Source organism: Aspergillus versicolor (assembly GCF_001890125.1).
Source record: "Aspergillus versicolor CBS 583.65 unplaced genomic scaffold ASPVEscaffold_14, whole genome shotgun sequence".
Lineage (NCBI taxonomy): Eukaryota > Fungi > Ascomycota > Eurotiomycetes > Eurotiales > Aspergillaceae > Aspergillus > Aspergillus versicolor.
Window position 1 is genome coordinate 778,541 of NW_024467537.1, and position 14,078 is coordinate 792,618.

Sequence of the window (14,078 nt, forward strand, 5' to 3'; positions counted from 1 at the left end):
TAACAAGGTGGTTGCACTGGAAAGCGGCGAAGGCGAAACCGAAGAGGTCAACGTGAGCCCCGCAGCCAATCAAAGCCCGCGGCTGTTTTCCGCCCGCAGAACAGAAAAAAAGTGAAGGCTTCATCCATCCTACAATTCACAAAATACATCAACGAATTCAAACCGGCAGAGCTTCATCATGCCGCTTACAACTAGCCAGAAGAAGAGAAAGGTTCTCGAGGGCTTTCAGGGTAAAACAAGCCGCCCAAACAAGAAGTTCAGAAAGCAGCGCGATTACCACAGCAGCTCCGATGAGGCCGACGATGAGCCCACCGACTTTAAAGCAGTCGATCTTGCAGATTCCGACGAGGAGATAGAGAAAAAGGCCTCAAAAAATGTGAAGACGAGAGAATCGCGAAAACCAGAACCTCAACAAAATCCTCAAAGCGACAATGACGGAGAAGAAGAAGATTCCGCAACCAATGCTTCCTCCGATGCGGACGACGATGAAGACGACGGTGCAGAGTCTGACGATTCCATGCCTGTTGACACAGCAGGAAAACGAGCAATCCCCAAGCGCCACGATCCATCTGCCTTTTCTACCTCTATCTCGAAAATTCTTGCCACGAAACTACCAACATCTGCTCGCGCAGATCCCGTACTATCGCGCAGTCAAACTGCCACACAGACCACCAGTCAAGCGGCGGAAGACAAACTAGACCACCAGGCGCGGGCGAAGCTGCGAGCTGAGAAGAAGGAAGAGCTAGACAGGGGCCGTGTTCGTGATGTTCGGGGTATTTCGAGTGGCCAAGCCGGTGTGGTGGCTGAGGAGGAGAAGCGGCTGCGCAAGGTCGCTCAGCGCGGTGTGGTGAAGCTTTTCAATGCTGTCCGAGCGGCACAAGTACGCGGTGAGGAGGCTGCAAAGGAGGAGCGAAAGAAGGGTACTGTTGGAATGGGTGAGCGAGAGAAGGCCGTCAACCAGGTTAGCAAACAAGGGTTCTTGGAATTGATCAATGGGAAGAAAGGCACACCCCTTAACATCGAAGAAGCGTGACATGCTTGTTTCGTTTTGTTGTTCTAATGGAATCGGTCATATCTACGGCGTTATATGATATCATTGGGAGAAAAGTTATGTACAGTTTATTAGACCGTCTGCTGGTACGCGAAATATTTGAACGGAGATGGGAATACCCTATTTATCTTACACCTACACTACTTAGACGCCAATGTATAGTTTCACCAATATTATACATACCCCCAAAAGATCGTCATTTTATTTCTTTGCTTCAAAATCGCTCGCCTGTAGATTCCGAGTCATTGAGGGCAATCGCACCACTAACCCATCGAGGTCCTTGTTCATCAATACCTGACACCCCAATCGCGATGTTTCCGTCAGTCCGAATGCCAGATCAAGCATGTCATTCTCATCGTCCGAAGGCTCCTCCATTTTATCAAACATATCTGGTTCCTCCACGATAACATGGCAAGTCGAACAAGCGCATGAGCCGCCGCACGCACCTATAAATGGTCCCGATCAGTACGAGCGAAGAATAGTAGGCAAGGATATTTCGAACCTTCCATTTCTAGATCATTGGCTTGCGCAATGTCCAATAAGTTATCACCCTCTGCTACCTGGAAGTCGTACTTTTCGCCGTCCTTGTCAATGAAGGTCACATTGATTCTGGCCAATCAGCGTCTCCGTAATAACAAAATAGGTGGGTGGTTTTTTGGGGGAAACTCACTCCTCACCCGGTTTTGGGGGTGTGATATGGCCATGCTGCATTCTCGTTGCGGCGGAGAAGCACCGGAGTGTACCAGCCTGACCCCAGCGCTGTTGTTTTCGGGAAAAGACCGTTTTCCCTGTGATTATCGACGTTTGGTTTGAGCGGGATACGCGAGGGACTCGTGAGGAATAGCTGAGCAATCGCGCTGACTGGGAGCGACAAGCACGTTCTCCGGCGACTGCATGCCGCAGCACGCTCAGGCCGGCGTCCTTCCAAAGTGCCATAGGAGAGAAGAGGGCAATGAAAATTAATTGGCGAGTCAAAAAGTAGAAGGCGAAAAGAGTGCAAGTCCGTCGTTGTGGTGGGAGTCGCAGAGGTCAGAGGCAAACGGCAAAGAAGCAGGGAAATAAAAATCCCGAGCAAAAGGCGGGAATCTCGGGCTTTCCACGACTTCACGTTTTCGCTCCTCCTCCTCGCCCATCTCCTCTTTCTGCGCCTCACCAACCCTCGCCATCCGATAATAATCATAGTATTCAATTCCGAACATGGCCTCTCGCGATGGTCCAAACCCTCTCCGTCCTTACTACGTCCCCCCGTCGATCGGCCTTGAGCAAGATGAGTTCTCGTTCTCCTCGCCTCCCAATGCATCGTCGGCTCAAGTTTTTGGCGGCTCAGCGCGCGACCTGCTCCCTGACCTAGACTATTCGGACTACCTTGATACTTCACCGTCGGTCTCCGGCTGGGTCCGAGATGCTTTGGACGTCGCGACCAAGCGGTATACTTCCGTTTTAATCGCTCAACCATTCGACGTCGCGAAGACGGTATTGCAAGCATATGTGGTGCCAGATGACTCTCCAGCCAGCCAATTCCCCAAGAGCGACCGGCGGGGATCAGGAATGGGTAGTAGAACTGATTCCTACGATGATATGGGTTCTAATGAAGACGAAGAAGATGTGAGCATCCGCTCCGGTTATCAAGAGGGCTTCTCCGCTGACAGAGTCTATTAGGACCTATCCTCTGACGATGAAAGCAGCTACTTCACCTCCGCAGCACCCACTGTCTCGTCGCCGTCTGCTAGGCGTACACCAAAACCTCGTCATCGGATTACCGACCGCAGCGGTTATATCGCGTCTTCGCCCTCGTCCAAATCCGCCTCCCGACATGCGCTCGCCCTGAAGAACCCTGCGTCATTGATGGAGGTACTTTCTCAGCTCTGGACTACCAGTGGCCCAACATCGCCATGGAAGGCAACCAATGCAACATTTATCTATTCATTGCTCCTCCCGACCCTGAATACATTTATTCGCAGTCTCTTGTCCGCCATTGTTGGGCTACCGGAGGATGACATTACCCCATCCATGGCAAGCGATATTCTCACTTCCACCTCTCCAGCAGCGACCTTGGTTCTATCCTTTATTTCCTCTTCGCTGTCTGCCATGCTCCTATCTCCCATCGATACGGCACGCACATTTCTCATCCTGACTCCCGTCACCCACGGACCCCGCTCTCTTCTTCGCGCCATTCGTCAGCTGCCAACACCCAACTACACTATTCCCCCGCATCTCGTCCCAATCACCATCCTGCACTCAAGCTTGCCGAACTTGATTATCAACAGCACTCCATTGTTCCTCAAATCGTACCTCTCCCTCGACCCCGTCCTAAACCCGTCCGCCTGGAACATACTGAGTTTCATCGGGTCCGGTATAGAACAGGTTGTCCGCTTCCCTCTGGAAACTGTCCTTCGCCGTGCACAAATCTCTACATTCACTTCTCCCAGTATTCGACAAAACTGCGCAGGTCCCGTTCGTCCCACAGCAGAAGATGCAGCAGCTCAAGCCGCACAAGTTGAGACGATCGTGCCGACTCCACAAACCTACCGGGGCGTTATCGGTACAATGTGGAGTATTGTCTACGAAGAGGGCGTTCAGCCCACCCCAGAGGCCCAACGCGCGCAGGAACTACTCAACAAACCTTTCCCTCACCGAAAACGCCAGGGTCAAGGCATTCACGGCCTCTACCGGGGCTGGAGAATCGGCATGTGGGGTGTTGCAGGAACCTTGGGTCTTCGCCTCCTTGCTGCGGGGGGTGCAGAGGACGGTCCTATGCCCAGTGGCGGCCGATTCTAGTACTTTCCTACATTTCCGGCTGAAGCAGTTCATATACCCCTCCTTCCATGACCCATGTTATTGTTTTCTTCTCTTTCTCTTCTTTGTAATACCACTAACGTCGTGATGGGACATACCTCTTATACCCAAGGTTATATACATAGCGGCGCCGAATGAGGGGGGCATAGGCGTTGGTTACATGTATTAATATTACTCCTTTCTATTTGCTATTTGGCGTCGTGTATCGTTCATATCCATACCATATTCTGCTGGATTTAGCGCCTCTCTGCTCCTCCGATTGCCTACAGTGCAATACAGCACAACCCGCCTAATATAATACGTTCAATGCCAGTACTTATCGGCGTACTCCTTCCGCTTTGTGTAATTCATAGGACATGTAGAGCAAGCTTCTTCGCCGCACCTATACTTAGCGGCAGTATTCTAGCTTTGATACCGCTCACATGGTTTACTCAAGCTTTACTCATGCTTTACAGCTTCAACATGAAGTAAACAAAGCACCGTAGACTCCCTTTATTTCTTCAGTTATATTTTTGAGTGTACCAGACGAGTGAAGTAGGATACTAAATGTACCTAGAGTACTCCGTAGTAGGAAATCATCATCCATCCATACGCCCAAAACCAAAATCACTGGAGATCAAGTACACTCGATTGACCGTATCTCAATCGAGTGAGGGTAAATATAGAAGAACGCCGTCATTCACCCGTCTAATCATAGCAATTGTAACATCCCAGGAAAACATGTCGATAGGTATGTGTAGCGTAACGACATTTCCATTCCAATTCATCCCAGCCCAAATATTTCCAATCCATTCCCGGCTTTTGGTTTTGATTTCGTTCCTAGTCCCGTGTATTGGTGCTAGACTTTGTAGAAGGCCCTTGGCACCGGCAGAAGTTCACGGCAGCCCGGGTTCGTTCGTAATAAAGATTCGTATAATACAAACTCAGACATAAATGAGTCAGGTTTGGGTATCATAAATAAAAAGAGAAAGAGAAAAAAACAAGACTAAATATAGTAAGAAAATATGCGACTATTTGGGCCTCTATTTGTCGGCAAATCGTCGATCAAAGTAACGCAACACGCCCATGACGCTCGCAGCCTCAACTTCCATCGCGGCTCGAGAAGCGGTTGTGGTCTGGCTGACGTCTCGAGGGTTGGGAAGGGTATGGAGCTTTGGCAGCCAAGAGGTGAGTTCGTCGCTGGCACGGGAAAAGTTCGGGTGACGAGAAAGGGTTGTGAATGCGTCGGCACAAGAGAGAGTGAGGGGCGTTGATGCGCGGTCGGTATTTGCTGGGTTACGACGGGGCGGTGGCGGTGGTGGTGCACGGGTTTGGCAACATCCACCATCCGCACCCTTACCGCCGCAGCATCCAGTCGGGGTACCGCTGGCGGAGCGAGAGGCCGCTAGAGTCTTGCAAAAAAGGGTCCTTCGGGGATCTGACACGCACTGGGCACATGTTCCCGGACCGTTGGCGCAAGGGTTTGCCGCGGTTGCCTGGCTGATAGGAGGTAGGGTGACCTCCGAGCGCACATCACTGTCGGAAGGGGGTGGAGTGAATTGGGAGATATTTTGAATAGGTGCTAGGCGGTTGTTCTCAAATGCGCTGCCACGCCGGCGTTGGTCCTCTTGCGCGGCCATCTCTGCACAAATGCAAGGCGTTCCATCCTGACAGAATCCACAAGGGTCGACCGGGGGCGAAGACACAGGACTAGCAGTGCTTTCATGATGAGGAGCAGCAAAGCGAGCTGTGAAGTCAATCTCCATTTCCTCTGGCTCAGGCTTGATCTTCGGCTCGGGATCGCGCGACGCGTTGTTGATCTCGACGCCGGGCATGGAAAAGGCCTCCTCAATACATTGACAATGTGTGGTAGAGCATCGGTTACAGCCCAATGGAACTTCTTCATCCGTTTCGGAGTGGCCGTGGGTCGACGGATTCTTTTCGCTTGCAACGCGGGCTCTCTTTGAGGGCCGAGGCGGCAAAGGCACAGCATCGGTACTCGAGGTGTTCTTATCGGGCAAAGACTCACGGAATTCCTTCACGAGAGTTTCTCTTGCAGCTCTCTCGACAGAGACCTCTTTCTCCAGGGTGTGACACCGGTCGCGCCACCATGACATCTCGGTTCGACATTGTTCGACCTCTCGCGAGAGATTCGAGATTTGTTCCTTGAACGTGTTGACGTGAATATCATGGTCATCCTCGATGAGCTTGATTTGGTCTTCGAGTTCGTTCACACGGGCCGCTCGGCGTTCTCGAAAAGCTCGCTGAGCAGCACGATTTTGTGCCTTTCGCTTCGTTGGGGGGGTATCTGTGGCTGGCTTGCGACCTGGTTTAGGACGGGGTGGAATTACCCATTCCTTGGAGGTGACGGATCCGGGTGTACCGGGGCCGGGTGACGGCGAAACAGTGGGCTTGGCAACTAACGCGGGGGCCAAGGGGGCAGCCGAAGCTGGAGCGAGGGAAAGCGCTGGCTGAGCAGCCATTGTGAGGATACAGCCTCTTTTTAGTTAATATATTTCTGCATCGTGGTTAGCTGCGTGTAAATAATTGGTGGATGAGAGGGGGGGAACGAACGGCCTTCGGTTGTGACGCTGGTATTACCGCTTCGGCCGGAGGAGCGGATGTGCGTCCTTCCAGCAGAAGCGAGCGGTCGGGGGCGAAGGGAGGCGTGTTGGAAGGAGAATTTTCTCTAGTACAAAAATCCTCCAGCATCGGAAAGGAGGATGCAGAATTGGGGACGACAGAAGTAGCAGGGTTGAGGGAGCTCGGGACGAGAGGGAAGATGGTTTTATTATAGGCGAAGTTTCCTGGGTTCGGGAGGGGAGAAAAGCCCATCGGATCAGATTAGATTATCGTGCGCTCCATCCGACCTCGGAGCGAGAGGTTGACTCGCCTGGTGGGACCATGGGGTCTTTCTACGGACAACTGATTGGCCACCATAGGGCTCAGTCACTTGGGTGCATCCAATGTGAACGCGCATCCTCTTTTCCCAGCCGTTTTACTAGAGAGCAACTTCAACTCCATATTTTAGGGTTGGCCGTGTCGTCATGATGGACACAACATCGTGTCTTTTTGTAATCAGATGTTTCAATTATGGCTATACAGAAAGCCAAAGCCAGCCATCATCACATGCATGAAGTGCAGGAGTAACTGTCCGTATCTTAAGTCTCGAGTGCTGCTGGTCGGAACCGAACTTCCCCCGTCGTCTGATCTTATCTGATCCCGCCTTTCCCCTTCCGGAATCCCGGCCTGCTGCCGTCCTCCACACCCCCCCAACGCTCTGATCAATAATACTGAGCTGACTGGATACTCTCTGGCGTGGAGGGTTGAAATTTTCTCTTTTTCTTTAGTAAGAGCTCGGTAATTGGGTTCCTGTGTCGCGGCTGGCACGGCTTGAGCTTAAAAAGCTGCGCTTCGTGCGCCAGCTTTGACCACCGATAAACGGAACTACTATCGGCCACACCTCCAGAACCCAGCTGGTCTTCTCCCGCCACCTGGAGGGGCTGATGGGGTTAACTTATGCGTCTTACTCTATAGCCCTACCAAATTGAACCTAGCTGGATCAAGCTGGCTACGTCCTGTTCGGGAAGATGGTGTTGGTGAAGTTCCGGGCTCGGATTACGTTACACAAACGTAAGCTCCAGCGATAAATATATAAGATCGCTCGCAGCGGTGACCTGATGCGCAGCAACGGCTAGAGTATTTGGCAAGCCGGTAGCATTTATAGATGAACTATTGACGCAGTACATACATTTATTGGTTTTATATGCATTGTATGCGTAATAAGGAAACGAGAGGATACGAGTTTCGACTCGAAACAGGACAAAGATTAGACGTGTCTTAATGGATTTCTCTCCTTGCTCTCCCACCACAGTCGCCCAAAAGACTGAAATAACGACCATTTCTAGTCTACGAATGTCCCAATTGCAAGCGCTTAATTATTGGGATCTCATTCATTCTTCCGACAGACCTAAAGTTCATATACCTGCGGGGCCAAAATGAAGCACCTTGATCGTTTTCTACGTCATGTCCATGGCAAAGAGAAACCAGACCAACCGCCGTCGAGTGAGTCGGGGCCTAATAGTAACCAGGGTGAGTTAGTTTATTTCCTTGGTCATTCATCAAGCTGTATTTCCACTCAGTTTTGTAATGTTCCTCTTTTGTCGACTCCATCTAACCTCCGCCCATTCTTCCGTTTGGGGTGGAATGGTTCATGATGTCGGAGACAATGCAGGAACAGAGTTTTTCTATATCAGATTTTCCCATCCATCTGGATTTACAAAATGGCACTGTTGATCTATCAGTGTTATTTTCCAGCTGTCATGGTGTAGAGCCCGTGCATTGGGATGCGATATTGGACTCACCTCCGATGCCGACTTTTCCTTCACCGCATGTCACTATATTCGGGAAAATGCTCATTTTTATCTTTAATCGATATTTCTAGTTGGGTCTGAGGTGTACTCCCAACCGCCGCCCAATGCCTTTGCTCAAAATGCGCCACAAGCCCGAAATGCCCCGTCGGAGCCACTGAGCGTTTTCGCTCACTTCCTGGTAAGGCAACTAAACCGCAAGAATATGAACCCCAATCATTAATAACGATCCAGGTTGGGACTGCCGGAGCTATGTCGCCTGCCGAGTGGGAACGCGATATCATCGAGGCGCAGAAAGCTCATATTGACGGATTTGCGCTAAACATTGCCCCCCAAGATGACTATACCGATAGGGTTCTACAGGCAGCTTATGACGCCGCTGAGAGGATTGGCGACTTCTCACTTTTCATCTCGTTCGACTATCTATCGGGAGGACCATGGCCGCAAGACCGAGTCATCACCATAATCAATACGTATAAGAGTAGACGAGCCCAATATCTCTACAAAGGAAAGCCATTGGTGTCCACGTTTGAAGGCGTGGGGAATTCGGGTGACTGGCCAAATATAAAGAGCGCGACTGGCTGCATTTTTATTCCTTCCTGGACCAGCCTTGCGCCATCGGGTTTACACACTGTCCACAATGTGATTGACGGCGCGTTCAGCTGGGATGCCTGGCCAGTTGGGGCAGAAGACAAGGACTCATCTAGCGACAAGGCTTGGATCGATGCCCTTGCCGGGAAACCGTACATGATGGCTGTTTCTCCATGGTTCTACACGAACCTTCCACAGTGGAATAAGAACTGGCTTTGGCGTGGCGATAACCTATGGCATTACCGCTGGCGCCATGTGATGGATTTGCAGCCAGCGTTGGTTCAGGTATGTTTGACGATTCCCCTGGATTGGGGCAAGTTCTGACAGAAACTGTTCGTGCAGATCCTCAGCTGGAACGATTACGGAGAGACGCACTACATCGGGCCAATTTACGAGCCGGGGGTCCCAGATGGAGCTATGCGCTTTGTGAAAGGCTGCCCCCATGATGCGTGGCGTGAATTACTACCCCACTATATCGATGCCTATCGTCGGCAGAACGCGATGATCCGCGAGGGAGTGTCAAACCCAGGCGCGGTGACCTCTTATGCCCCTAAACAACCTCTTCCGTATAAGGACAAGATTGTGTATTGGTATCGACTCAATCCGAGCACCTCTGGAAATGCCGGCGGAACAACAGGGAACAACCCGAACATGGGCCAGCCGGAATTGAAACCGGGAGATGTGTCGGAGGATAAAGTGTTTGTCAGCGTGCTAGTGACTGAACCAAGCGATGTGCATATTCGCATTGGCGATGCAGCACCTACGATCTTGTCTGCAGAAGAATGTGGAGTAAACCACGTCTCTGTGCCTTTCAATGGGCAGTCGGGGCCAGTACACTTTGCAATTGTGCGCCATGGCAGGGAAATCGAGTCGACCAGGGGCCCTGCTATAACGGAAAATTGCGCAGACGGCATGGTGAACTGGAATGCATTTGTTGGGTCAAGTTAGCTTTTTAAAAGATCAAGGTACAAAGTAGTTCGTGTTGTGTTCGCAATTTGGTTGGTGGTTGTCGCCAGCAGCAGCCAACCAGCCAGCCAACCACTCCAGTTGTTGGCCTAGCGGAGCCTGAGGCTACCAACGGTAGTTAGTGATAAGCGCTCGCCCAGTTCTCCGCATGACCACATCTTCCATCACATCTCCAACTCTCTCCCACACTTCGTCCTGCTTTCTTGTTTCTCTCGCGCTCTGCATTCTTTTAGAATATTCTTGTCGTATCCGTGACCCATCTCTCTTTACCACCACACAATGACCAAGAAGAGTATCTCTAACCACCAGCCCAGCTTGGCTTATCGCCAGTATGAGCGGCTGCCTGAAACCCTCCACTTCGACTACCAGCCTCCGACTGCTGCCCCCCCTGCACGCCCCAACGTAAACCCAGCGACAATCAACCCCGCGGACTACTCACAGTCGTACTGCGATTTTATGACTGAGAACCCCACCATATTCCACGCCGTCCACAGTTTCGCAAAGCAACTCGAAGGCAAGGGATACCGGTTCCTTTCCGAGCGGGAATTATGGACGCCGAAGCTCGAACGTGGAGGAAAATACTATACTACACGGAATGGAAGCTCTCTCGTCGCATTCTCCGTTGGGTCTGAGTACAAGAGTGGTAACGGCCTCGCTATCGTCGCCGGCCATATCGATGCCCTAACAGCCAAGCTCAAGCCCGTCTCCAAGCTTCCCACCAAGGCTGGCTACACCCAGCTGGGCGTTGCTCCTTATGCCGGCGGTTTAGGCAAGACTTGGTGGGACCGTGATTTGTCCATTGGTGGAAAGGTCCTCGTCCGCAATTCCAGCACGGGCAAGATCGAATCCAAGCTTGTTAAGCTGGACTGGCCGATTGCACGCATTCCATCGCTCGCGGAACATTTTGGTGCCCCTGCGCAGGGACCTTTTAACAAGGAGACACAGATGGTGCCTATCATCGGAGTTGACAACTCTGACCTCTATGAATCCGCTGGCAAAACAGACACCGCTGCGGCTGACGAGGGAATTGAGCCTGGCACATTCGCCGCCTCGCAATCCCCCAAACTCGTCAAGGTGATCTCTAAAGAGCTTGGCATCACAAACTACAGCAGCATTCTCAGCTGGGAACTCGAGCTGTATGACAGCCAGCCGGCACGCCTGGGCGGTCTTGAAAAAGACTTCATCTTTGCCGGTCGTATCGACGACAAGCTCTGCTGCTATGCTGCACAGGAAGCCCTCATTGCCTCCTCGGATGACACCTCCCCCGCGTCAATCAAGATGGTCGGATTTTTTGATGATGAAGAAATTGGTAGTTTACTCCGCCAAGGAGCTCGCTCCAACCTCATGTCAAGCGTCATCGAACGCATCACCCAATCCTTTGCAAGCTCATATGGCCCCGACCTGCTTGCTCAAACTGTTGCAAACAGTTTCCTTATCTCCTCAGATGTCACACATGCCGTTAACCCCAACTTCTTGAACGTGTACCTCGAGAACCACTCGCCGCGCCTCAACGTTGGTGTCTCTGTGTCTGCTGACTCAAACGGCCACATGACTACCGACAGCGTTAGCTACGGGTTCATCAAGCGTGTCGCTGACCGAACCGGCTCTGAAATACAGGTCTTCCAGATTCGGAATGACTCGCGGAGTGGTGGAACGATTGGTCCAATGACCAGTGCACAGATCGGCATGCGAGCTATTGATGTGGGGATCCCGCAATTGAGTATGCATAGTATTCGTGCGACGACGGGCAGCCTCGACCCTGGGCTGGGTGTTAAGCTTTTCAAGGGATTCTTCGATCACTTTGAGGAGGTGGATAAGGAGTTTACTGACTTTTAAATGTATGCCTCTTCTACCCCGCACTAGCAGATTCATGTGACTTGACCTGCATGGTAGGTATTGAGGTCTTTCTGCTTAGTGATAGATGGTGTTTACGAGTATGTTGGTTAGGAGTTTTGCGCATCTGCACTAGATTCTAGACAGCTGGTAGCTAATAGAAACCCGTATGCAAAGAAACGTCAAAATGTAGTATCACTGTAGAGCTGTAAAACTATAAACATGAAAGAAATAATAGAAGTAAAAAGAATGTGGTACTGAGTCCCCTTCCGTCTTCACCATCCACATTGCCTGAGAAACTTCACAACTAGTGGTTTGGAGAGCGGCCTCATCCCATCGGGACAATTGAAGCGCATCCCAATAGCAAGTATTGGAGAGTCATCCGCACACCACTGGAAAGACGAACTCTTTTGTCTTTTTTACCTTCCGTCACCATCACTCTTCCTACCTGCCAAAGGAACAGACGAAGACGACGACGAACCAGCCCTCACATGAGACTTAACAATAACACCCTCGCGACCATCCTTCCCTGCTTCCTCCCCCGCTCTCACGTCCTGAGTAGCAACTCGTGCAACATCCCCAGCTTTAGCACCCTTGATAACGCCAGTATCCTCAATTCCATCCCCATCAGGCTCACTCCCAACATAAACACGCGCCTGCGTCCTCCCATACCCAACCCCGTACTTCATAGCAAAAAGCCTATCTGCATCACCCTCACAAGACCCATACTCCAGGTCGTCGACATGTGTCGTGATAGTCGTGGACACGCCCATACCACCCATCCCAGCAACGCCCCAGAAAGTCTGCGGGTGGATCTCGTGGATGTGGCCGCGAGAGCAGCTCTTGGTTCTGGGGTGACGGCTCGCTGTTATGGAGGAGAGGAGCTGTGGGATTATTCGGGAGACGAGCGGGCGCAGGGTTGGTAGGCAGGCGCATATTATGCCGACGTTGCATTCTATTGCGGACCAGGAGGCTGCGCCGACGTTGTCATCTGTTTGTTTCCGCCCCCTCTGTGTTAGCTTGGATACGGGGTATAGAGGGATCGGATTGAGGGACGTACAGGTTGGGTCTGATGAGTCTGAAATCTTCTTTAGGGCAATTAGGCGGCATATGCTGGTTACGCAAACGCTGGATTTTGTCACGATTAGCTTGTGCCATGCTGGCATATAATAGGGCTGGGGAGCATACAATCCACCTAGTGCAAAGATTGAGATTAGGGCTACTCTCTGCTTCTTCGGCAGTTCAAGCGCAGCCAATGCTGGGATTGGAATAATCAGGATAGCAAGATCAGTAGCGATGTGCATAGATGCGTTGGAGAACCACAGGCCCTTCGAGCTGAGACAGGTTCCTGGAACTGTAGGGTCCCAGAACCGTGCCACTGGTACGCAGTTCAGGAACGCACTCAGAACAGCCCATGTGCCGTACGTAGCAAGTACAACAATCATGATACAGCAGGTATGACGCATGCGTTTGGAAGGGAAGACGCGAAAATACTGCATGAGGATGGATGCTTTTGCACAAAGTAACGCGGCGTTGTAGAAGGGGATTGTAATCCAAAAAGCCTATCCTTTGTATTAGACCGCACAATAATAGAAACAAAATGAGTGGACTACCTTCATTTGCTTCAACAGGGCTGATTCGGGAATGTCGACTCGGTGCATACCCATTCCATTGAGCGCTTCAACTATGAAGAATGACATAAAAATGAAGGAAAACACCTGTATTCATCTATTAGCATGCTATATATGAGACCTTGGTTGTTGTATACCAAAGCAATAACAATCATCCAGTCATTGGCTTCCATTCGTTTGATTAATTTGGCCCGAGTATATACCCGGGCAAGAACAAAGAAGACTGCGAGGCTGGTGAAGATGATACTAATCACCAAGCCCTGAGTTCCACGAGCAGAGAGGTAGACATCCTTTTGCTCCGCACGGGGATAAAGCCCGTGAAAATGGGGTTCCATCATTGTTGCATCCAAGGCCGAGTTAACGAGCAGCTTTAGTTTCAAATTAAATGAACGGGTGTTCGAGACAGGGTTGACGCCGCGATGGGCTTTTGAGTCGTCAGATAAAGGAAGGGATGCAACGAATGGACATCACGGTGTCCAGATTGATCCTTGACTTAAAGGTTAACGCGGCCTAAAGATTGCCAGGAACAGACGCATTATAAGTATGATTTTCTATAATTTCCAGTTGTTATAGATATCGAGGCGTATTCCATCCCGCGATCCGGTCAGTACGGGGCTTGACTATGCGACCCATATTCCATGCGTCCCCGTTTTGACCGGATGACGCCCAGATTGATGGGCAGATATGAACAGGCTTTTTACGCAAGGGATGCATAATAAGCATATGACAGGGCAAGGGCCACACTGAGCACGGGAGCGATTGGCTTAAGCTTGCAGAGTCCATGAGAGCCGAGCCCAAATCGAGGTTTGATGGGGCTGAACTATGTGAACTTCTGCCAGTGTCAGAGGTACGGGGCTCAGT

The 14,078-nt window shown here is 51.1% G+C and overlaps 6 protein-coding genes across 6 annotated transcripts; 3 read left to right on the forward strand and 3 right to left on the reverse strand.

The window, feature by feature from the left end:
* Positions 1-139: 139 nt before the first annotated feature.
* Positions 140-842, forward strand: ASPVEDRAFT_47241 (rRNA-processing protein RRP15; the record flags this gene model as incomplete). The annotated part of the gene is made up of 1 exon (XM_040813732.1): positions 140-842. A coding segment is annotated over exon 1 (664 nt), but the record flags the coding sequence as incomplete, so codon positions are not given.
* Positions 843-1,252: 410 nt separating this feature from the next.
* Positions 1,253-1,987, reverse strand: ASPVEDRAFT_143433 (ferredoxin family 2Fe-2S iron-sulfur cluster binding protein; the record flags this gene model as incomplete). Its single annotated transcript, XM_040807912.1, has 3 exons — positions 1,253-1,497; positions 1,554-1,660; positions 1,722-1,987. The coding sequence occupies 3 exons, from the start codon at positions 1,985-1,987 to the stop codon at positions 1,253-1,255; spliced, it is 618 nt and encodes a 205-aa protein (XP_040673812.1).
* Positions 1,988-2,169: 182 nt separating this feature from the next.
* ASPVEDRAFT_47245 (mitofusin complex protein UGO1) lies at positions 2,170-4,173 on the forward strand. The gene is made up of 2 exons (XM_040813733.1): positions 2,170-2,656; positions 2,711-4,173. Exons 1-2 carry the CDS (start codon positions 2,249-2,251, stop codon positions 3,827-3,829), a joined length of 1,527 nt encoding a protein of 508 aa, XP_040673813.1. The 5' UTR covers positions 2,170-2,248; the 3' UTR covers positions 3,830-4,173.
* A 651-nt stretch (positions 4,174-4,824) lies between these two features.
* hapX (bZIP transcription factor HapX) lies at positions 4,825-6,602 on the reverse strand. The gene is made up of 2 exons (XM_040811702.1): positions 6,401-6,602; positions 4,825-6,344 (listed from the first exon to the last, which is right to left on the reverse strand). Exon 2 carries the CDS (start codon positions 6,307-6,309, stop codon positions 4,870-4,872), a length of 1,440 nt encoding a protein of 479 aa, XP_040673814.1. The 5' UTR covers positions 6,310-6,344; positions 6,401-6,602; the 3' UTR covers positions 4,825-4,869.
* A 1,222-nt stretch (positions 6,603-7,824) lies between these two features.
* ASPVEDRAFT_57253 (uncharacterized protein) lies at positions 7,825-11,589 on the forward strand (the record flags this gene model as incomplete). Its single annotated transcript, XM_040815316.1, has 5 exons — positions 7,825-7,891; positions 8,271-8,377; positions 8,431-9,072; positions 9,130-9,714; positions 10,045-11,589. The coding sequence occupies 5 exons, from the start codon at positions 7,825-7,827 to the stop codon at positions 11,587-11,589; spliced, it is 2,946 nt and encodes a 981-aa protein (XP_040673815.1).
* Positions 11,590-12,005: 416 nt separating this feature from the next.
* Positions 12,006-13,552, reverse strand: ASPVEDRAFT_143432 (uncharacterized protein; the record flags this gene model as incomplete). Its single annotated transcript, XM_040807911.1, has 5 exons — positions 12,006-12,577; positions 12,647-12,714; positions 12,775-13,148; positions 13,200-13,304; positions 13,355-13,552. The coding sequence occupies 5 exons, from the start codon at positions 13,550-13,552 to the stop codon at positions 12,006-12,008; spliced, it is 1,317 nt and encodes a 438-aa protein (XP_040673816.1).
* Positions 13,553-14,078: the final 526 nt, after the last annotated feature.

Bases quoted from the DNA above. Each gene is read 5' to 3' on its own strand.
- ASPVEDRAFT_47245 (XM_040813733.1), top strand. From the start codon at position 2,249: ATGGCCTCTCGCGATGGTCCAAACCCTCTCCGTCCTTACTACGTCCCC. The intron at 2,657-2,710 runs GTGAGCATCCGC...AGAGTCTATTAG, and splicing joins CTAATGAAGACGAAGAAGAT to GACCTATCCTCTGACGATGA.
- hapX (XM_040811702.1), bottom strand. From the start codon at position 6,309: ATGGCTGCTCAGCCAGCGCTTTCCCTCGCTCCAGCTTCGGCTGCCCCC.